General features: G+C 55.0%; 2 protein-coding genes across 2 annotated transcripts; one reads left to right on the top strand and one right to left on the bottom strand.

The window, feature by feature from the left end:
- Positions 1 to 271: 271 nt before the first annotated feature.
- Positions 272 to 9,157, top strand: CLIC2 (chloride intracellular channel 2). Its single transcript, XM_066202379.1, has 6 exons — positions 272 to 657; positions 5,146 to 5,255; positions 5,679 to 5,804; positions 6,773 to 6,879; positions 7,254 to 7,435; positions 7,582 to 9,157. Exons 1-6 carry the CDS (start codon positions 598 to 600, stop codon positions 7,741 to 7,743), a joined length of 747 nt encoding a protein of 248 aa, XP_066058476.1. The 5' UTR covers positions 272 to 597; the 3' UTR covers positions 7,744 to 9,157.
- A 4,732-nt stretch (positions 9,158 to 13,889) lies between these two features.
- On the bottom strand, positions 13,890 to 19,494 carry LOC136300196 (uncharacterized). Its single transcript, XM_066202412.1, has 7 exons — positions 19,339 to 19,494; positions 18,833 to 18,953; positions 17,893 to 18,065; positions 16,719 to 16,897; positions 16,146 to 16,299; positions 15,736 to 15,863; positions 13,890 to 15,409 (listed from the first exon to the last, which is right to left on the bottom strand). Exons 1-7 carry the CDS (start codon positions 19,406 to 19,408, stop codon positions 14,615 to 14,617), a joined length of 1,620 nt encoding a protein of 539 aa, XP_066058509.1. The 5' UTR covers positions 19,409 to 19,494; the 3' UTR covers positions 13,890 to 14,614.
- Positions 19,495 to 21,823: the final 2,329 nt, after the last annotated feature.

The following is a 21,823-nucleotide window of genomic DNA, read 5'->3' as shown; positions in this document are numbered from 1 at the left end:
AGACGAGCCCACGCAGGGATCCCTGGAGGGTGGTGGGCTGGGAGAGGAACTGTACCCTCCCTCCGAGCAGCTGCCTGTCATAATGCAGCCACAGGAGGCAGCAAAAGTTCAGTCAGGTTCACCCCAAATTGATAAAGAAGCTCTGGGGCACTGGACACCAGCATGAGGGTGGGAGAGTGGCAAAGAGCCAAGACTGGGACAGGAGGAGGAGCAACAGGCAAGACACTTCCTCTGTAAACCCCTGCTCCCAGCTGGGAAGAGACAGCAGCAGTACTGTGGACACCAGTGCTCGGAGGCACTGGAGGAGCGCCTGGGTGGGTGTGATAGACTCAGTGTGACCAGATAGTCCCATGCTGAGTCACGTCTGAGAGGCCCTGCAGCTTCCTCCCCTTGCTGTTGGGTCCTGGAGCACACCCCATTGCTCCTCCCTTCTTCAAAAGGAAGGAAAGTGTGAGCTCCAGCCCTCTGCAGAGTAAGAGCAGCCAAGAGGCCCAAGCCACCAGCCCTCTGAAAACCTTCCCCCATCAGAGCTCTGCAGGGGACAGATTGACTCACCACAAGAGTGTGCAGCCAGTGGTCCCTCCCCCCACTGCTGGGATGGACAGTCGGCAGCACACCACCACCACCAAGGAGCCTGAGATCGAGCTGTTTGTGAAGGTGGGTCTTGGGGGCGGGGGGGGGGCAGGGGAGCAGTGACTCTTTGGCTCACCCTCACCAAGATCCAGCTGGGTCCAAGTGGTGGAACTTCATGGGTGTCTTCATATTCTGTGAGGCTAGAGATGGGTACCAATTTCAGTGCCACTCGCCACAAAGACCGGCTAAACGGTTGCCCAAATGAGGGGACCACACGGTGATGTGGGGACTGTGGGGTGTCACACCCAGCATCCTGAAGGATGCCCTGGTCTTGTGAGTTTTGTGCACCCTGGACAAGTGGCACAGCATGATGAAGGAGTGGGAACACACATGCCTCTCAAAACCCAGATAAGCCTAGACAAGACAAGCCCCAGCCTGGGAACAGCAAGCAGGAGGGCTGGGAGCAGCCACTTCAGCTGCTTCTGAGAGCAGGATTACGAAACAAGCATGGATAGCTTGGGGAACTGGTGCGGGAGTCCATGTATGGGCGAGATGGGGTGGCATCGCAGAGGAGTATTTGCTGGAAATGGTTTTTGTTTTTTTCCCTGTTAAGCAATTTTCCGAACCCTTTCCTTGGAATATTTTAACGCTCAAGTTCGAAGTATCTGCAGCAGCCATGGGTGGTGCAAAAAGAGAGGAGCTAAAGCTGGTGGTTGGTAACTCTGTCTGCCCACAGCAATGCCTGGGAGGCCCCGGGACATGCTGTCAAGTGACAGTGGCTAGGGGGCAATGCCTCTCTGTGCCACCTCATGGAGGTTTTAAGGGTGGATTCTCTGTAGCCACTCAGGTCCACAGGCTTCATTGCCCTCCTCCTGGGGCAGTTTAGTGCCCAAAATGACTAGGTCAGAGGCGCTGGCTTCCCTGGCACAGGCACCCAGCAGCTCCAGGCACTGAATGGTGCCTTCCTTGAGCACTAGTTAGACATACTTGCTAGAAGGGATTATCTGAGCCTTCCCAGGAGAGATCTCCCTCATCCCCTTGCCAAAAGTGTAGCCACAGCACTTCCTGCTGGACATTGAGCTTGGCTGAGGAGAACAAGTGAATTCTTGGTAAAAGTAATCTGAGTCTTGAATTCTCTGCTCAACACGTCTCCCTGGGATGGCTAGAAAAGAAAACGATACATGAGGTGACCGCAATGGCGGCAGCACATTCTAGGGGGTTTTCAGAGGGAAGTGAAACAGAAAACCAGCAGCACTGTCAGGACTTCCCCTGTGTTGTAATTTAGTGTGAAAAAACCGTTCTGGCTTGTCTGTCCACAGAAAAGTTGATGCTATGCCTCCCCTTCCCAGCACTCAGGACCCAGCTTTACCAAAGACACAGTGGCTCTAGCTGCTGACAGGCACCTTCCTGTGCCATCAACACCTCCCTAGGCTGGGAACACCCCAGACAGGGCTGTTGCTGTGACCAGTGACAGCTGTAAATCATGGGGGAAGCTGGTGCTCCCACAGGCACCTACTGATCCAGCATGGCATGGCATGGCATGGCATGGCATGGCATGGCATAGCACCCTGCCTTTCACTTTGGCAAATGCTGCAGTTACCATGGTAAGCATGGACAGGGTGCAGAGCAACTTCTGCTTTACCCTGAGGCCAGGGTGGGTGGTTTCCAAGGGGCTGGCAGTTTCTCACCCTGCCACATCCCTCACAAGAGCATCCTCTTGCCGGCTGCGAGATTCTCCCTGCCTGGGAGCAGGCTCTGCTCTGCAGCTCCACCAGGCATTTCGCTGCTTCCTGGCTCTCAGAGTGGCTGTAGGAGCTGTGGCAGGTCCCATGGGGACCGAATATTTAGCAGTGCCCCAAGCAGGCAAAACTGTTCCCTCCTCCCACTGAGTTCAAGGTTGTTTCACCACGGGGAAACCACAGGAACTGCCAGTAGAGTTTCAATGCCCTGTGCAGCCTAGTGATGCCTCAGAAAGTTGGGGCTAAAAGCCTACAACCCTCCTAGAGATTCTGTGCTAGTCTATGCTGGGTTTATCTATCATCTGAAGACCAAAGAATGAGGAATGTGCCCCTGCCCCAGTTCCTGCTGCAGCGGGAGGAGCAGCAGAGGCACTTTGGGGATGGAAGTTAGGAGTTAAGAGCAAGGACTCCCCCCACTCTGTGCTGCTCTGCATTTCCCAGGGAGGGAGGGTGCATGGCTGCAAGTCTCCCCTGAGGACTCCTGGCTCCCTGAGGCTCCCCCCACGGCTAGTGGTTGCCAGCAAGGCCCTTCCAGAGCCTGATGGTCCCCCAGCAGTGTCCTGGCACTGGTGGAGCTCCCCTCCAATTCCTCCAGATAAAGGTTTTGGCTCTGAGCATCCTGGTATGGACCTGATTCTTTCTCCCTGCAGAGACCATCCTGATTTTCTTTTCACCTTAGTCCAAAATTCCCCACCTCTCTATTTTTAAAAGATAAGGGGGAAGACCAGCCTGAACAGCTCAGGGACTGACCAGACAAGCATGGAAAAACCTGAAGCAGGAGATCAGAGTCTATGCCCAGAGCAGCCCAAGCAAAGGACAGCCCTCCCCTCCCCTTCACCACTGTCCCAATGCAGCTTCACCAGAGCTATGTGCTGCCATGGCTCAGCACAACAGCTCCTGGGGGGACAAAAGGACAAATTAAGTCCTCGCATTCCCAGCCTTGTGCCAGGCCAGGGAAGTAGAATAGAGTGCAGCTGGCAGGGAGAGCAGGGAGGAAAGCATTGGTCCTCATGCTAGGCAGCCACAAAGGTCTTGCTGAGCTGTTGATTTGGAGATGCTTCAAAGAATGGCCGTAGTTTGGGGTCATAGGTGTCAGGGGTGCTGGGGAGGGGGAGCAGAGATGCCCTGCACTCTTGCCCATGGGCAGCCCTCAAGGCTGTTCTCTGGCTCTCCCCTCTAACTCCTTCAAAGGAGGTCTGAGACCCAGTTTCACCCCTTTCCAAAGAAGCTCTATTTGCTGTTAATGACACAGGATGTTTCTGAGCTGTAGCCCCTCTTGGGAGTATTTGCTATTAATAGACACTGACCAGTCTCATGTGTAGATTCAGCTTCACTGTTGGACACATCCTAGGGAATCAACATTTCTCAGTTCCCATTCGCTGCCTCAGATTTCATTACATAATTTCATGACAGCTGAGTATAAAAAATACTTCTTAAAAGTAATTTTCTTTCCTCTGGAAGGACTAAAAGACCTTGGCATGATGGATAAACAGACCCCCCTGGTCCAGCTTACTACCAGGAGTATTGGGGGTTGTTTTGATCCTTTTACAGTCCCCCTTAGGGTGAGTCTGATGTGAGTGTTATCTTCCTGGAGAAGCTGAGCACTCCAGACTCCACAGGTTTTTGGGCATCTGTAGTGACTTGTAGCACCTACCTCCAGCCCAGGAGAACCAGGCACAGGTCTCTGCCTCTTCAGCCATCCTCTCTTTGGGTCCCAAAAGAGGTGTGAGCTCTGGAGCCACATCCAGCTGCCCACCGTGGAGGTTTTTGCTGCTACTTGACTCTGCCAGATCCTCTTAAATCTCATCACTCTCCTGCTTAGCCTCAGGACTTCAGTTCACTATCAGATATCAAGGCTTAGTGCAGAGCTGTCCCACTATAGCTCATGTCCCACCACACACTGCTCCTTGGGAGCAGCATCCCTCTGTGATGGGGCTGGTGAGAGCTGTACTGCTCCTCCTTGCCAGAGCAGGGTGGCCACATGAGCCGGAGCACCATGGTTCATGTGCAGCTTAGGAGCCTGGTAATTCTCTTAAATACGTTCAGTTTCCTGTGAGCCGTTTTACCTCTTACCACAGCACAACTTTCCTCTCACAGCAGCATCTCAGCCAGTTTTTGTGAACCGAACCTGCCATATCCTCTTTTCAAACTCCTCATAAGGTGTTTCAGTCATTTTTGCAAAGGATATTTCCAGCTGCTACATAGCAAAGAAATGTGCTTTGCTCTGCCTGTGCTCATGGAGAGGGGCTGAAAGGGGTTCCTTTAGCACCTGACAGTCATCTCTGTTTCCTCCCAATGCTGTGTGGGATGCCAGCACAAATTCTCTTTGGCACAACCCTTCTGTACCCAGCCTGGGATAGGCTGCTGGGTGGTTCTTGGCCTGGGGACTTCGTGCCTGGGTTCGTTGTGCCTGGGTTCATTAAACACACACAAGACCGGAAGCAGACATGAACAGCACATGAAAACAAACTTCTCTTTTCCTGGCAAACATGAGCTCATTTCCCTTCTCCCACCCTCTCCAGCCTGGCCTCCTGGCCAAGGGGACCCTCCCTTCCTCCCCATCCATTAGCAATCACCTTCTCCCCCTGCCTCCTTCTCCACTTCCTTTTGGCTTTATCTCACATTTCTGGGAGGATCCAACCCCTGGCATCCTGAGTATGCTCTTATGTTCTTTCCAGTGGCTCTTAGGGCCATGGCTCAGAGTGGGTCCTACAGCTGATCCCCCCTGGAGTCGGGCGGGGCTCCCTGCAGCCTGCTATGCCCCGTGGCTCTTTGGCTCCAGGCATCCTCACTGTGGAAAGGTTAAATTGTCATTTTTCTGCTTTCCTGGCAGGCTGGTCTGGATGGAGAAAACATCGGAAACTGCCCCTTCTGCCAGCGTCTCTTCATGGTGCTCTGGCTCAAAGGGGTCAAGTTCAATGTCACCACAGTGGACATGACCAGGTGAGGTGGCACTGAAGCCCTGGGCCAGCAATGGGGTGAGACATGCCCAGCTCAGCTCCCCCATCAGCACTTCTTCCCCCTGCCTGCTCTGTAGCCAGTGTGTCACTGCACAGGGACAATCGCTGCCCACAGACTGCCCACCTCACTTGGGATGCAAGTGTGGGCCAGCACAGACTTGGGCTACCTGCCAAAGTGCACGGCCCAGGGACTCCCTGTCCTGCTGGATGTGAGGATGACTTGAAGGCACCGCTGGGCAGATGCAGAGGCTGGGGAGCACTTAGCTTCCTGAAGCCAGCAGAGCTGAGAGTGTTTCTGTTCCTGTGCCCCCTCCTAGCCCCCACCTCTGCCATGGCTACTTTCCTTGGGGGCTGGTGGAGGCAGAGGTGGTACAGGCTCTGAGCCAGCTTCTTTTCTCTGCTCCAGGAAACCTGAAGAGTTGAAAGATTTAGCACCGGGCACCAACCCACCCTTCTTGCTGTTCAACAAGGAGCTGAAAACAGACTTCATCAAGATTGAGGAGTTCCTGGAGCAGACCCTGGGTCCACCCATGTAACTGCAAACTCACTTTTTCCCCATTTCGGGGCCTGTCACAGTGTTGTCCAGGACTTGGCAGATGGGGAGACCGAGGCAGGGTGCCAGGAGGTGCCCCAGGGCAGCCCAGGCAGGCGGATGCCTCCCGCAGCCCCTGAGCCTGCTCTGAAGGGCAGGGCCTTCAATGCTGAGGGGCTGAGTCCACCAGGGAGGGCATGGGGACAACAGGAATGGAAAACAATGGGAGGAAATGCACCAGCCATTGCATCCCCACTCTGGGGGCAGAGGTGGAACATGGGAGGTCCCTGCAGGGACCCTGGCACTGGTGGCTTTGCCACTGGCTGCAGCAGCTGGTGTTGAGGTAGAGGGGAATGTGAGACCCCTTTGCCTGTTTGTATTCAGTACACTCAGCTGAGTGAAAGCAAAGGCCCATTCTTGACAGCAGCAATGCAGGTGGCCCATAGGGCGGTTTGGGGGTGGTCTTCCCTGAGTTCACTGGGGAGCCCCCCAAACCAGCCTCCCCCATGCCCTGTGTGGCTTCAGCCCCCCCTTTGCTGCAGAAGAGGAAGCTCAAATGCATTTGTCACCTGCCTCCTTGAATATGTCTGCCCTTGCAGCACACCCTGGGACACAGTTCCTGAGGAAGTCACGGGAGCTTCTGGCTTCCTGAGACCCCTCTGTACCAATGTGCATCCTCTGGGCTGGGCCAGAACTGCCTGCAGGCAGAGCTCTTCTCTGGGGATCCATTGCTACCAGTGTCCCCAAGCTGTGAGGTATCTGCCCTGAGATTATCTCCTGGCAAACACAGCTCACAGGGTGGCAGCTGCAATAATTCACATCATCATCATTCTCCCACAGCCAGCTGAATATCCCCTGAATCCTCCAGTACCAGGCCTGGGCTCTATGGCCCAGAAACTGACACTGATACGTCCCTGCTCCATCGCTGCTCCATCCCTACCTGCACTGATATAAGTGTCTTTTTCAAGGTATCCACACCTGAGCCCAAGGTACAAGGAGTCCTTTGATGTGGGCAGTGACATCTTTGCCAAATTCTCGGCATACATCAAGAACCCACGGAAAGAAGCAAATATCAGTAAGGACTGCGGGTTGCTGGACTCTAGAGAGCTGCAGCAAAAGAAATGCTTTTGTCTGCTGGCAAATCCTGCCATCAGGTTAAGGGTCCTGCTGCCTGCCTCTCCCAAACCTCCATGGGACGTGGAGGGCCAGAGGGGAAGGATAAAGGCAGTTCTCTGCTCCTTCCACAGAGATAACAGCAGAGCATGGGGTGCTGTAGTCCCCTGGGAACAGAGATTGGCCAGGGTCAATGTTGTGTCCCAATGGTGTGGCCCTGAGGGCGTTTTCCCTCTTTGCAAAACCTGTGGGAGGCTTAGCCAGCCCAGCCCAGCCTAAAGCTTGCCTGGGAGCCCAGGGCACACACTCACTACTCTTGGTTTCCCTCCCTCCCAGATTTTGAGAAGGCCCTGCTGCGGGAATTTCAGCGCCTGGATGTCTACCTGAACACTCCTCTCCCAGAGGAGATTGACCAGGACAGTGTGGAGGACATCACCATCTCCAAGAGGAAATTCCTGGATGGAGACCATCTAACTCTGGCTGATTGCAACCTCCTGCCCAAATTGCATATCATCAAGGTAACGGCACCAGCTCCCAGAGCCAGGGTAGGGGGGTACCTGCTCCAAGAAGAGTGGACAGGGAGTACCCCTGCCAAAGCCAGAGAGTGAGTCTTGCCCAGGTCTTGGAAGTTTCAGCCTCCTCCTCCTCCTTCACTCTCCTCTAGATTGCAGCCAAAAAGTACCGTGACTTCGAGATCCCAGAGGACATGACGGGCGTCTGGCGCTACCTCAACAATGCCTATGCCTGTGATGAGTTCAATCACACCTGTCCTGCCGATGAGGAGATCGAGCACACATATGCCAGTGTTGCCAGGAAGATGACCTAACCATAGAGTGGGGTGGGCTGGCGGCATTGCCCTGGCTGAGCCCTCCAACTCTGCAGTCCTGACACAGCCAAAACCAGCCAATGGAGAGACTGGAGAGAGTTTGCAGCATCACTAGCTCCTGCCTTTCAGAAACAGCACCTTGCTTCACAGCCCCTGCCACTGCCTCCTCCTTGTGTGCTGTTGGCTGCAACCCCTGCACACCAGCAGCACTGACCACATGTATACACTCCTCCTGCCTGGATGTAGCTGCATCCCTACTCCCCAAAAACATTTCTCACAGCCTGTGACTATGTGTCATGGGAAAAGCTGAGCACGCACCTCCTGCAGTGGTGCTTTCATGGAAGAGATGAGACCCACAAATGGCTAGGCCAGCCCAGCCTCCCCATCCCCATCTGTCAGCCCTCTATGGTCCCAGCCATCCTGTGCTTGCTTTGGGATCCCAGTGCTTCCCCTGGACTGGAGCTGTTTGCATTCACCTCTTGCCAACCTGCTCAACACCTGGGGCTGGCATTTGGGTAGCCCTCTCTTCCAAGACATCAGCTCCCTCTGAAGATATGGAAAGGCTCTGCCCTGGCAGCTCATTGCAGTGAAAAATTGTGCTCACTGTTGAGGGCTGCGACATGGGTCTGACTCCCCATAGGACATGGGAGTGATGCCTGGTGCAACAGCGCCAGGACCAGCTATGGGAGGAAACAAAGGGTCAGGGGACCTGCAAAGGGCCTGAGGATGAAGGGCTGAGGATCAGGGCATCCCTCCCACGATTGCCAGTGCCCAGGGCCATGTGCTGCTGGTTGCAAGGTCCCGCATAGCTCCTCCCAGCTCAGAAGCCTCTGTGCCTTGCAGGGCTCTGCAGAGGGTGCAGCCATGCTCTAGCTCCATATACCCCTCTAGTTCCCACCAACACCTCTGGCACCTGAGCCTGGGAGCAGCCACAGGGTAGGGCACATGTTAGGTTTCCACACTGGAAAGTCCAGGAGAACAGACGGCAGTTGTTTGGCAAAGTGCTGTCTCTGTGGAAAGGTGTGGGCAGTGCCCTTTGGGTCAGCATGCCTTCATGTTCTGTGTCACTAAAATGAGGCATCATACTGCTCTGCACAGCCATGACATCCTATGTTGCCCCTCCAACACCTCCAGCTCCCCCAGGACTCCCACCAGAGCTTGAGAATTCGGCCAGCCCTCCCTAACCAGCCCCAGGGCAAACCGATACTGTACAGTGGGCGTGGTGGGTTCTGTGGGAACTGAAGTGCGTAGAGCCCCATCGGCCCTCACTGCCACTTTCCTCTTTGCACTAAAAGTGTGTCCTCACAAGCCTGCCTCAGATAGTGCTGGGTTTGGGGACTGGGTTTGTTACTAATGGGTTTTGGTTTGTTGGTTTTTATAAACTAATAACAGCAGTAAACTATGTTTTATTATGCTTTTCTGGTGTGCTGTCAGCCAGGCGCCAAGGCTGCTGGCATAGAGGGTGCTGTGGAGTGGAGGGGGCTTTCCTGCAGTGGAAACTCGTCTGCGATTTAGCAGAAGTGAAGCTGTAGCTGCAGTGTCTCCTGGCCTGGATCACTGGCTCATAGTCAGCCCAACGTGTCCTGGTGCCTGGGGCTGTTCCTCCCTAGAGGCAGGACTGGCACTTCTCCTGGCTGACCAGCACAAGGTCTGGCTTTTCAAAAGCTCTGCTGTTCACTGTGGCTGTGTTGTGGCGCAATTCAGAACAGGTGCTGAGGTCTGGGGAGTGTTGGAGAGGGAAATACCCATACTCACTCTCTGGAAAAAAGGCAGACAATGATGGAGGCCACCAGTGTACCAAAGCACCATCCATTGGATAGGGTGACGAAAGGTGGCTTTTCTGAGGGAACAGCACTGAGGCGGTTCACACTCTTCCCAAAGCTGCAGGTACAGAGGCAGTCCCCAGCCACTGGCTGTGTCAGCTGGGACCTGACCCAGCTCTCCTGTGTTGAGGTTTTTCCAGTTCTCATTAGAGATCTTGTTTTTTACCCCTGACTTCACTTTCAAATTATCATGCTATCAGCCAATTGGAATTGCTTCTAATTACTTGTCTTCCCCTGGAAGGCTTTAATTCAGAGAAATCCACCTGGAATGGGTCCCTCTGATGACCTCAGCCAGGCCCCTTCTTGCTGTGACTGCAGCTCATGCCCTATCTTACTGAGCACCACATTTCCTGAGGGCAGTGGGAAAGTGACTGACAGGCACAAGAAGATTTTAGGAGCAAATTCAGGAGCTTAAAATCCCGAGGTGTTTTTCATGGAGGAGAGGAGACAGGACAACTTGTTCTGTGCCTTTCCCTACCTGCACTGACACTGGAGCTCAGACAGGTTGAACAGTGCTTGCTTCATAGTGCCACATGGAAAGTCCCTCTGAACTGGCATGAGATCCATGTTTCTCAGTCTCGTGTCCTCTCATCTTGTGGGGTGGGACATCACACTGGGACTTCTTGAGGAAGATGGGACAGGATGCTGAGCAGCCCAAGCATCTATTGTTTAATCATGAGGCTGACCGTGATCCTGCTGACCACAAAACAGAGGCTTTCATTTCTCATGGAGTGGTTGAATGTGCGTTATCCAGAGATCATTGATTATCTCTGTCTGCCAGTCCCCATCTGTCAGGCATGGTTATGACTGGGAAACAGCTGAGGTGAAGCTATCATCCATTTCAAGTGGGCATGCCACATAGCTGGGACTTTTCTCCTAAAAAAAAAATCTGTATCTAGCCTGTTTTGCATGCTCTGGAAAACAGAGATGGAAAGAACCAGAATCCTGCCAGGTTTCATGTCACAGCATGAAAAATCCTGGAGACATGCTTATCGTATTTGCTGTGGTGCCATGAGGAGGAAGCACAGACCGCCCCTCCCCAAACTCAGAGTGCATTGTGACCCAATATGCACCCAACTCACAGGGCAGCTTGCTGGTCCTGTCTGTCAGTGTGAGCATGAATGATCCTGGGGAGCAGAGAGCCACTGGAGCAGTGCCAGGAAGTGAGAAAGTGAGCTGAGCTGCTGTTCCTGCAGGCGACAGGATCAGAAATCCCCTGACATGCACCTGAAGGATGGGAAGCACAAGGACTGGCCGAATGTCACAGACCCTGGGAAGAGCAGTGGTGAGTGGTAAGGGCAACACACGGAAGGTTGTCCTGCGGAGTATGGGGACCTGGTGACCAACCTAGGTGGTATATGACTCCATCAGGGTGCCCATGGCACCTTCTGAGTGTAGGCACTTGCCATGCATCCCCAGGGGAGGGCACTACCAGACCGGCACATGAAGTAGGACCAGTTTTGCTTTACAGTCCCCTGGGATGACCTGAACATCCCAATTGCCCTGCTTGGGTCCTGATCCACTTAACTGCAGGAAAGCTCCTGCCTGGAGAGAAACCACACAGGTGTGAGCCACTAAGTTCACTTCTCTGCAGCCTGTCAGCTCGGCAGCCCTCTTCATGCACATCCTCCAACACACCACACCCAGGCTCCAGCTTTTGGGGCTCTCACAGTCCCCACCCACATCCTGATGGGCTTCCCAACCAAACCAAGCAGCTGAGAGAGGGAGGTGCAGCAGGAGTCAGTGGCCTGGATGTTGCAGCTCAGACCTGTCAACCCATGAAGGCTTTTTGGGCTGAAGGATGGAGTCCAGCACGACAGCTCTGAGGCTGCTGCTCTGTGCTGCTTCAGGGACCTACCTAGATCTACAGAACTGTCACAAAGGCAACTTGCACTGGGAGGCTGAGTGACAGGGCCTCAGTGAGGTCCCAGGTCTTTGCCCTATACACAGATGTGCTGTACAGCGCTTAAGGTAGCTGTGAGGATTTGGGGTGGCTCTGGGCTGTCCCAGAGAGGTGGCAGGGCAGCTGCAGTGACAGGCAAGAGACAGAGCACACAGAGCAGGGTGGGCGCAGGGTCAGAGCACACCCTCCTCTTTGCAGCTCTGCCTCCCATGGTTTTCAAAGGCGAATGGGGATGGTCCTGGGTACGAGCAGCCTGCTTGATTTTCCCCCATCATTTCAGGGGCCACCACATCTCTCATGGTTGTCAGGCACAATGGTTCCCACGCAGTGACTGTGAAAGTCCCATTACCTCCCAAAAGGAAATTTTCCACTGTGCACCACTTTCATAGGCTGGCAGCTCTGCTCTCTGAGAATTATTAATAAGAAATACCCTCTTGCACAGTTCTAAACCCACTGTTTCTAATAAAGAGTTGTTTGAAGCATCCCTCTTGTTGCTTTGATCTGGCACCAGCAGAACCGGAAAACACCACAGAGAGAAGGCAGTAACAGCCGATAGATCGTGGTGAGTCAGAGCTTTCACCAGCCCCCACACCAGTACCTGCAGGCACAGCGTTGTGCCATGGGCCTGAGGCCAGCACCAGAGATGGCATCTGACCTCTGAGATGATGGTGCTGCTGTAGGGTGGGCTGGGTACCTAAGGCCCAGTCGCTGGCTCAGCCCTTTCCACGCTGTGGAGGAAGCATGGAATGCTGAGAGAAGACCCAGCTGTATGCATGTGACTGAGGCTGAAGTGGTGATGGAGGGACTGGTCCAGTGTCCTGCGCAGACCTGCCTGGCACTGAGGTCTTGCCTGGGGCTGGGGGCTTACCTCTGACCTGGGTCCATTCTCCAGCACAGTCCAGTCCTGTTCAGCATATAATAACCTGCCAGGTATACTGAAGTGGGATCTAATTCAGTGACTCCACCCAGGCCCCATGCTGCACATAGTGGTGACAGGTCTCTCTTGGGACATGCTGGGACCTCACCCTGTAGCGAATGTTGCACTTTCTCTCTGCGACTCTTCGGAAACCTGCATGCTGCTCACACCTCCGAGGCAAAACAGAAACCCCCTCCGCATCCACTCAGAAACTTCAGCTGCTGAACGGCATCTTGAAATGTCAAAAGCCCTCTGTCTTTTTCAGCTCCCCATGAACAACTCTTTCATATGAGTGGGAACATTCTAGCTGCTCAACCACCCCTGGGCCAGGGCAAGCCCCTGCTGCCAGTGACTGCCTGAATCACCCATGGGGATCCCAGCACCCTTGTCCTGCCATGGTCTCAGGAAAGAGTTGATCCTCTTCTGACCTGCAAAGGCCTGGCCAGCTGTGATCAGAGCACTGGTCATGCCCCAGTGCAAGCCCTGCTCCCACAACACAGCAGCTGTGGGAGCCAGTCTGGTCCCATTGCACCAGTCCCATGTTCTGGCAAACCACCCAGGACTGGGCTGGAGCAGCATGATGGACACTCTGCTGGGCCTGGACCAGCTCCTGCCTGGGGTGTGGTTCCTGCCCAGAGCCTGTAGCACAAACAGCAGCTCTGACTGATGCTCCTGCTGAGAGGTGTCTGGGCCCATGCAGTGACCTTCCAGAGTGGTGTGGGCTTGGAGGCCCTATGGGCTCTGGGGATGAGGCAATTGATCAAACAGGGCTGCAGGCATGTAGGGCTTGACCATGACCTTGAGGCAGATCAGAGACTGTGCAGGACAAAGGAGATGGCAACGAGACACCAGTTTCATAGGTAGCAAAAAGCATATGGGTGATACATGTGTTCCTCAAGCAGCTCTTGGGACTGTCTCTTGCCTTTTGTTGTTGTTAATTCAGGTCAATTTCTTCAATACACCACACGTCCTCCCATCATCTGTGCAGGATTGGCCTGGGTCAGATGCCAGATACACCCCAAAGCTGCTCCATCACTCTGTCTACAAGGTCCCAATTCCTGTTAGCAAACCTGTTTCAGCTTGGGCTCCTCACTCCACAGGTCCTGCCTGCCGGGAGCTTGCTCCAGCCATGATCTTCCCATGGAGTCATGGCCTCCTTTGGGCATCTTGTGTGGGGTCCTCTCTAAGCGGCAGGTGGATCTCTGCTCCTTCATGGACCCTTGTGGGCTACAGGGGCCAGCCTGCAGTAGGAGGCAGGGATGGAACATGGCTGGGGTGTCAGGGGTGACTCACAGGGCTGGAACATGGCCCTGCACAGCCCCAAAGGCTCCCCAAGACTGGCAGCACGGTACCTCCATCCCTTCCACCAGCTGCCTGGACACTAGACACCAGTTTCTCACCTGTTCCCAGATCTAGAGTAATTCTTGTGAGTCCAGGAGCCTGGATTTGTCACTGCATTTTGACTCCACTGATCCCAGCATGTGTCACAGCACAAGGAGGTTTCCCCTCGCCTCTGTGGCTTCAGGTACAGCTCCAAAACACATCCCGAGGGACAACTGCAGGGCAGGGCCTCTCAGTCATCAATCATCCCAGTGCTGGCAGCAGGAATACTAAATGTATCCCATGGTGCTAAAACCCAGTCTTTTCCCACAGGGGAGCAAGACAGAGATTGTGGGTGCAATTTTCTGCTGGGAAAACCCCAAGTTTACTCAGTGCCTTTCCTGACTGCTGCACAGGGAAGGGCCGTGCTGGGTCTATAACACAGAATCAATTAATAGAGAAGCCAGTTTTCTACAATAAATTAGTGATATTTAAAAACAACTCCAGCATACAATCAACATTTCCACAGATGTAAAAACCCCAACATTTTTTCATTAAAGACCTTTATAAATATATACATATATATGAGTGTTACATTGGTATAGATACTGTACCACACATGCACACATACAGACAGAGAAATAGGTAAGAGTTTTGGGGGTTCAGTTTTGGTCCATGCTCCCTATGCTGTGTCTCAAGAGCACCAAACTCCAGAGGAAAGCTCTGGATCCCGCCCATCCTTGGCGGCCGAGTCCGGAATATGCCCCTGCCTGCCCGTGGGAGCCAGCCCCAGTCCCACCCCCAGCCCGGAACCAACAGGTTGGGACAGGCAGCCGCCAGGGCTGGGGAGCTCCGGGAGCCGCCTTGGGCTCTGCTGGGAAGCAGGAGGCTGCCGGGGAGCCCCACTCGCTATGGCTCACTGCCGGGCGGGCCACGTGGCTCGTAGCCGGAGAAGGCAAATATCCGCAGGACGCTGCGGGGCGAGGGGGGCAGCTGGCAGGGGCTGGAAACACACGGTTCTGCCGGCTCCGGGTAGCCTCGCTGCACGGTGCTGTCATCTTGCTCTGGCTCAGTCCCGCCACCAAGCAGGGGTTGAGGTGCAGAGAGGAGCTGCCCTCCCTCCTCCTCCTCCACGCTGGTCGGGAGCTTTACCGAGCTCAGCCGGGTCCAGTGCTCAGCCGTGCAGAGCCTCTCCTGCAGGTACTCCTGGCTGCAGCTTCTGCTTCTCATGGGCAGAGGAAGGTGGCTGCCTGCTCCCAGGACTGGGCACTGGCATTTAGAATAAAGCTGGAAGTGCAGGGGGAGCCATATCTCAGGTATCTGGCTGTCCCTATCACCTATGTATCTGTTTCCAGTCAGTCCCACTAACACCAGCTGCTCTGGCAAATCATCTTCATCACCTGCCTCCCCATCTTTCTCCAGCTGTGAGGGGACCTGGGAACCCAAGGCGTGCCCCAGCTGCACCCTTTGAGTGCAGGATGGGTCCCTTCCCTCAGGGCAGTCTGGGCCAAACCCATTGGCACAGTAGCCACTCACATCCCGGGCAAGGCCTCGGAGGACCTGTGGGACCATGGCTGATGTCTGTTCAGCTGTGGATGGCCCGTGGGAGGGGAGCACAGTCTGCAGGAGCAGGGCCAGTGGGTCCTCCTCAAGCTGGAGGGGAGGCACCTGTATGGTCCCACTCAGCTCGCTGTTCTGGAGAGCCTGCAAAGACACAAGCGGTGACATGGTCAGCCTCAGCCAGCCGAAGCTCTGCCAGCTTGGGGATGACGAACTATGGTGAACAGCAAGGGCTGCACTGCCTGAGACCCAATCCTCAGCTGTGACCCATGGCTGGCTGATGCCCTCCACCAGTAGCTTCTTCTTGGGGGACAGTGGTTCAGACAGCAGGGGAGGCACCTGGGTACTAGAATGGGCTTGGTGGTGTGAGTGTTGGAGGAAAGGAGGTGCTGAGCCCCTGCAAATGCAGGGAACCCTGGCTTGGCTGTGGCTACACACAAGATGGAGGCTGAAGGAAGATTGTCACTCACCAGTGCTTTTGGGAGATGCGTCTCTGGAGGACTGGGAAAGACATGCAGCTGCATGAAGCAGAGCCCGGCCACACTTAGTAGCAGTAGCAGGAAGAAGGCACTCAGCACAGCAGGAACCCATGGAAAGCCTGCCAGGAGGTCACAGCAGGCTGAGGGGTCACTCAAGCACATCCCTCCCACCCCACCCTCTATCAGTGTTTCCCATCCATGTCAGGCTGGGATGTTTCAGGAGGCAAGCCCAAGGCAGATGACAAGAAAGCATTGCCATGAGAGGTCCCCACTGGGCAGCACTGGGCCACAACCCTGATCACAGTGGCTGGGAGTGAGGGACCCACACCTCCACACAAGTCCTGTTGTGAGCAGGACCTGAAATGCAACTGTGCCAGCTGAGCTGCTGAGAGTTGTCCCACCTGCAGGGCCTGCTGGAGTCACCAGGCACTGCTCCACCTCCCGGCTCCGCTTCTTGGCCATGTCTGCAGCCACTGTCCGGACACAGTACTGTGTGCTGGACTTCAGGTGCCTAAAGGTGCAAGGCACTTCCTCACTGCTCTGTTTACAAGGCACCTGAAAGCAGATGGGACAGGTGGCCACAGCAGCTGGAGGAGGGGTTTGTGCATGGCTTCACTGCTCTATGCAGCCTCAACATCCCACTTGCCCCATGGTCCCTCCAACACTCAGTTCTTTGCCCCAGGAGGTGTTCAGGTCCCAGAGCATCTCCTGAAACTCCTGTGGCATCACCTTTCATCTGAACAGAACCAGTCCAGTTCTTCTTACCCAGGGCAACGAAGGAGTCTCCTGCCTCACTGAGGTGGGAGCCCCAGATTGGGGATGCAGAGCACCTCACACCTGCATGCACTGCAAGGTATGGGCAGGGCTGCAGCACAGGCACCCCCACACCACTGCAACCTGAGACAGTAGCTTTCCTGCACCAGGAAAGCTTGTGCAAGCCCTGCACCTCTGAGCCCTGCCCAGCTACCACACACCTGCTGGATAAGCAGGTCCCCCTCGTACAGCTGCAGCCAATACCACAACTTCAGCAGCACTTGGTCGACTGGCTTGTAGGAACCAGTTCTTCTCTGGTAGGGAGTGAGTGGTGTGATAATGTTTATGCTGAGGATTTGATCCTGGAGCAGCCAGGACAATCTGGGGGGACCAACAATTGCTGTAGGGAAGGAAATAAAAAAAGAAAATTAAGGCCTTCAAAGGCAGACATTTTGTTTCTCTAGAAATGATATTTTCTGTCTGACATTCCCCTCCCAGAGCACAGAAGCTCCTTGGGTCTTGCCTGATGGCACTTTGTGCTCTGAAACCAGCTCTAGGAATGGCAGCCATCACATCTCCATGACAGCTATCATTGCTTCTGCCTCCTTTTCACACTGACAGACCTATGGCACCACCAGCTTCTGCTGCTGAGACCTTCATCCCTGAGCCATCCACCACGGCCTGGAGACCCACTGCCAAGGCCAGCAATCACTTTCTAACTGAATGCATCCACTTTAATGCCAGTTGGATGCAGAGGGAATGAACAAGGTGAACAAGGGAACACAGACTGCCAACATAGAACCCATTTAGCTGCTCACACGTTCAGTTTATTGCAACAACCCCTGTGATGGAGGTCAGAGGAGGGTCCTGAAAATTTTCTAGGTCCAAGATACTGCCAGTTTTTTTGGACAGAACAGCCAATCTGTGACTGAGAAGAGGCACATTCCCACACCTGGCAAACACAATAGTCAGGGTGAGTGGATGGATGACCAGAGGCTCTGCTCCTGCCTGCACCAGCTTCATCTTGCTGGGGCAAAAACCCCAGGACCATGACAGTGGAGGAAGGTGAGCCTTTCAAAAGCCAAGCCCAGAGGAATATCCTCTTTCCTGCCCCATATTGCTGCATTCCCCAGAGACCCAAATTCTCACAGTTCCTTGGTGGCCTGGGGCCTCCTATCCGTCACCTCACTCTGTCTTTTCTGTCCTTTTTTGCTCTTCACCCAGCCCTCCTCTAGCAGCTCTGCCTCATCCCTTTCCTCTGGTTAGAGCTCTTTCCTCTTTTCCCTCCAATATCCTAATATGCTTTCCCATTGTATCCCATCAGATCTCTCCAAGGACCCCTCTCCCCACTGGCCCCCAGGACGTGCCCAGCTGGAGGATCTCCCCAGTCCTTACTGTCTCTGTACAGCTGCAGCTCGCTGGAACTGGCCCACTCGGACTGCTGACCTCCGGCCACCACTCTCACCCGTGCCCAGTAGATATCATGAATCCTGTCAAAATACAGCTCACACACCCAGGAGCTTCTGCTGTTCCCCCCGCAGGCACCTGCCTTGGTCCAGTTCAAGGTTCTGCCCAGGGAGAAAGCAAAAGGATTGCTTCTTTTCAGCATCTTCCCAACCCAAAGGGAGGGCTGCCCAGCCACTGCCATCCTGCCCAGGTGGAAAGTGTAGGAAAGCCCAGGTATCAGCCAACAGCATCCTGGGATGCGTAAGGAGCGGGGCCACCAGCAAGTCGACTTCCTCCTAGGGACAGATGGCACCTGGCACTGCGCCCTGACCTGTGCTTTCCACGATGAGAAAACACACAGCCATGGCAGGCAGAACCCACCAAGGAGTTGAGGCTGTTGAGGCTCTGTGGTACGAGGGAAACTGAGTGAGCGGTGACAGCTTGAGCCTCAGAAAAAGATGACTTTGGGTGGGGGGTCTTATCAACATGAGAAGGAGATAGAGCCTTCCTCTCAGTGGTGCCCAGCAAAAGGACAAGAGGCAGCGGGCACAGGTTGAAATACAGAAAACCCCATTTAGCATAATGGAAAAAAAACCAAATCCAAAACTCCAGTCCAAAAGCAACCCCTTAGTTTGTTAGTGGGAGAGTGACTGGGAAAGGGACCAAGCTGTCCAGGGAGCTTGTCCTGAAGTTGTTCAAAACCCACCAGGACATAGTCCTGAGCTGACCTTGCATGTACAGGGGGTGGACACGCCAATCCCTGACAATTCCACTGCTCTGTTACTCTGTGGCATTTACTGACAACAGTCCTCTAGCTGCCAGGGGTCCCCAACAGCCTCTGCCAGGGTATAAGAGGACCAGACCCCTTCACCCCCTCCTTCCCACCTACCTGTTCCTCCACTCCACCTCATAAGTGGCATAGCTGGGTGAACTGGGGTCTGGCTCCCAGCGCAGCTGGACGTGGAAGTTCTGTGCCTCCAGCCTCACATGCCGTGGCCTCAGCAGCATCCCTGGGGAGGGAGCAGAGTGGTATGATCCTGCAGGGTCCCCTTGTGGCCCAGTGCACAGGTTCCTCAGCTTCAGCCTGGCATGGGCAAACACTGACTTCAGAGCAGGTGCTCAGCACTTGCATGCCCCCAATCCGTCACACACTGAGAACACCCTCGCCATGCTTCTGCCAAAGCAGACACAGCTGACAAAACAGGGGAGCCAACACCCTGACACAGCTTCTGCTGACCCTGGACTTTTGTTTTTCATCACACCTTGACGACCACTTGGGCCCCTCCTCTTCAGTACCTTCAGTAGGTCTGAGAGGTGTCCCTGTGGCCTCCTGCCCTGAAGCCAGGACCACGCCCCCAACCCCTGTCTGTGGTGACAGCTTCAGCACTGGCTTACCCTGGAGCAGGGAGCAGCTGGCCAGGGACAGCAACAGGAGCAGGGCAGGGCTCATCCTACAACAGCCCATCCATCTGCCCCCACACTACGCTGCTGCACCAGGGGCTGTGGAAAGGGATGGGTGTGCTGGAGCTGTTCCACTACCTGCAGACATGACAGGCTGCTGGGACCTGGGATTAAAAACAGGGTGTTATTCCCAGGAGCTTCAGCCAGTGAAGCTGGTCCCCTGCCCCATGGAGTCCACGTGCCTATCCTGGCACAGAGGTGTCCTCTGTGAAGGGGCAGGGGACCTTCTGCTGCACCCTGGTGCTGCAGCAGGACAGGTACCCTCAGGGTGGTAGGTGTCCACAGGGACAGTGGGCGACTGCCGCACCGTGCACGTGCTGCAGCGACCTTCTGTGGCACCCACCTCTGGCACCCTGTGGTGAGACACCACACTGCCTTTGTCACCAGGATGTGGGTCTGAGAAAGCTCCTCACCTGATGCTCACGCCACTGGGGAGGTGACTCAGCCCAGCTCTGGGTATGAGTCACACTGGCACAACCTGTGACACCACTGCCAGGACACCCCCAGCCATCCCACAGCCTCCCTGGTATGGGGAGGGTATGTGACAGCACCCAAAAGGCAAAATGGGGCACAATGAGGGACCCTCTTGGGCTGTAAGCAGAGACCTCAGACTGCAAATCACAGCACGGGCTTGTCCCACTGGGCACCTGCATCTGACACCTGGCCAGTCACTTCTTACCTTGACCTTGCCCCACCATTTAGCCACCAGGAATCTTTCCCTGTTCTTGCTGGTCATGGAGGTAACCTTCCTCTGCCAGAGTGGACATGCAAGGGCTCTGAGGCCACCAACACCAACCTTCTGGTTATGAGGACACATGAAGTGAAGATGAAAGTGGGGAGCCCAGGGCCATTTCCAGAGGCAGAGGGGTGAGAGCACCCCTGGCCAGACAGGATACCTGTGGGGCTGGCTCACCACTGCCACTGCTTCTTGCTCTTCCCATTTCATACTGACTCTGCACCGTTACAAGCACAACCACCTCAGCACGGGGGTATAAAACATTTCCCCCATGTTTTCTCTGCTGTCCCTTGCAGCATTAAGAGCTTGAAACAAGGAGGAACAGTCAACAAGCAGGGACATGCAGCTGCAAACTGCGGGCGAGGGCTGAGGTGAGACCTCTGAAACACCAGAGCCGAAGCACAGGCAGCTGGTCTAGGGGTTCCCTCTGCCCTGAGACCAGCAAAAGCCCTCCTGGCTTTGCAACAGAGCCCATTGAAGGAGGCAGCATTTCTGCCTGGAGGGAGAAAGAGCCTCCAGGATTGTTCCAGGGGCTTGTGGAGGCACAGAGCTGGGGAACTGACAGAGACCCTAGGACTGGCTGCCTGGAGGCAGGGACAGGGCTGCTCCCACTGCAGAAGGCAGCACAAGGCGGGAAATGCCTCCCTGAAGCAGCAAGGGTGACTGCAGGCCAGTCGCTCCCAGCCCCTCTGAATCCCAGCACATCCATTCCCCTTCTGCCATGCCAGAGGAAAAATCTCAGCAACTCTGTGTTGTGGCAATAACAGATTGCGGGGATTACACATCCTCTCCTTTGCATCCCCATCACACCACCCAGAAGCACCAGCACTCCCCCCTACCTTGATCCAGCACTTACTCTCTGCCCCTCTGCTGTATCAGGAACCCACCTCACCCACTACACTGCTAAACGCAACACCCTCAGCTCAGCAACCTCACGTTTTGCTCGAGTGTTCACAGGAAGCGTTACCACGGTCTGCTCAGCTGCCAGGCTTCCTCCAGATGGGGGGCAGTCCGTGTTGCCTGTGCCACCACGCTGGGAGATGTGATTTGACTTGGGTGGTTTGTACCTCCTTTGCTGAACCAGGGTTTGCTTTTCTTCCTTCCTTGCTTCCTCATTAGCAACGTTCCAGCTGGGGGCGGGCGCTCAGCAGTGCCCTCTGCAAACCAGAGCTGAGCCACAGCCTATCCCAGCACACCGTCCCAGCATACTGCACTTACCCCTGCAGGGACCACCAGTGGCGTGGGGACAGAGAAGCATAGGACTCAGGCCAGGGGTGACACATCGCAGAGCAGACACAGACCAGGACATCCCAGCAAAACCAGTAGCAGGTTTTATCCTTGCCAAGACTAGGGCAGCGGGCTGGGCACACAGGGCTGCGGGCCCTCATTTTGCCCTGGAGACCACAAGGGACTTGCACATGGCTCTACATCACCTCAAGAGTTCCAAGCCTCTGGCAGTCCACTGGGACAAAATACAGCTGGACGTGTGTGCTTCCCAAGAACTGTGCAACCATTACAAGCCTAACAGAGCCACTGACGGCAGCATGTGGGACTCACAGGCACCCTTCAGCTCTGCCCAGAGCCCAGCAGTCACTGTCAGCCTGGGCATTCCAAAACAAGAGCCTCGGAGTGGCCAAGTGCCACCCTGGGGGCTAATGCCAGCATCTCCACTGTTGCCCTGCA

Source organism: Chamaea fasciata, unplaced genomic scaffold (assembly GCF_029207755.1).
Source record: "Chamaea fasciata isolate MVZ Bird 193981 ecotype frontalis unplaced genomic scaffold, bChaFas1.0.hap1 SCAF_22, whole genome shotgun sequence".
Classification (NCBI taxonomy): Eukaryota; Metazoa; Chordata; class Aves; order Passeriformes; family Sylviidae; genus Chamaea; species Chamaea fasciata.
This window is presented reverse-complemented; position numbering and strand designations above follow the sequence as displayed.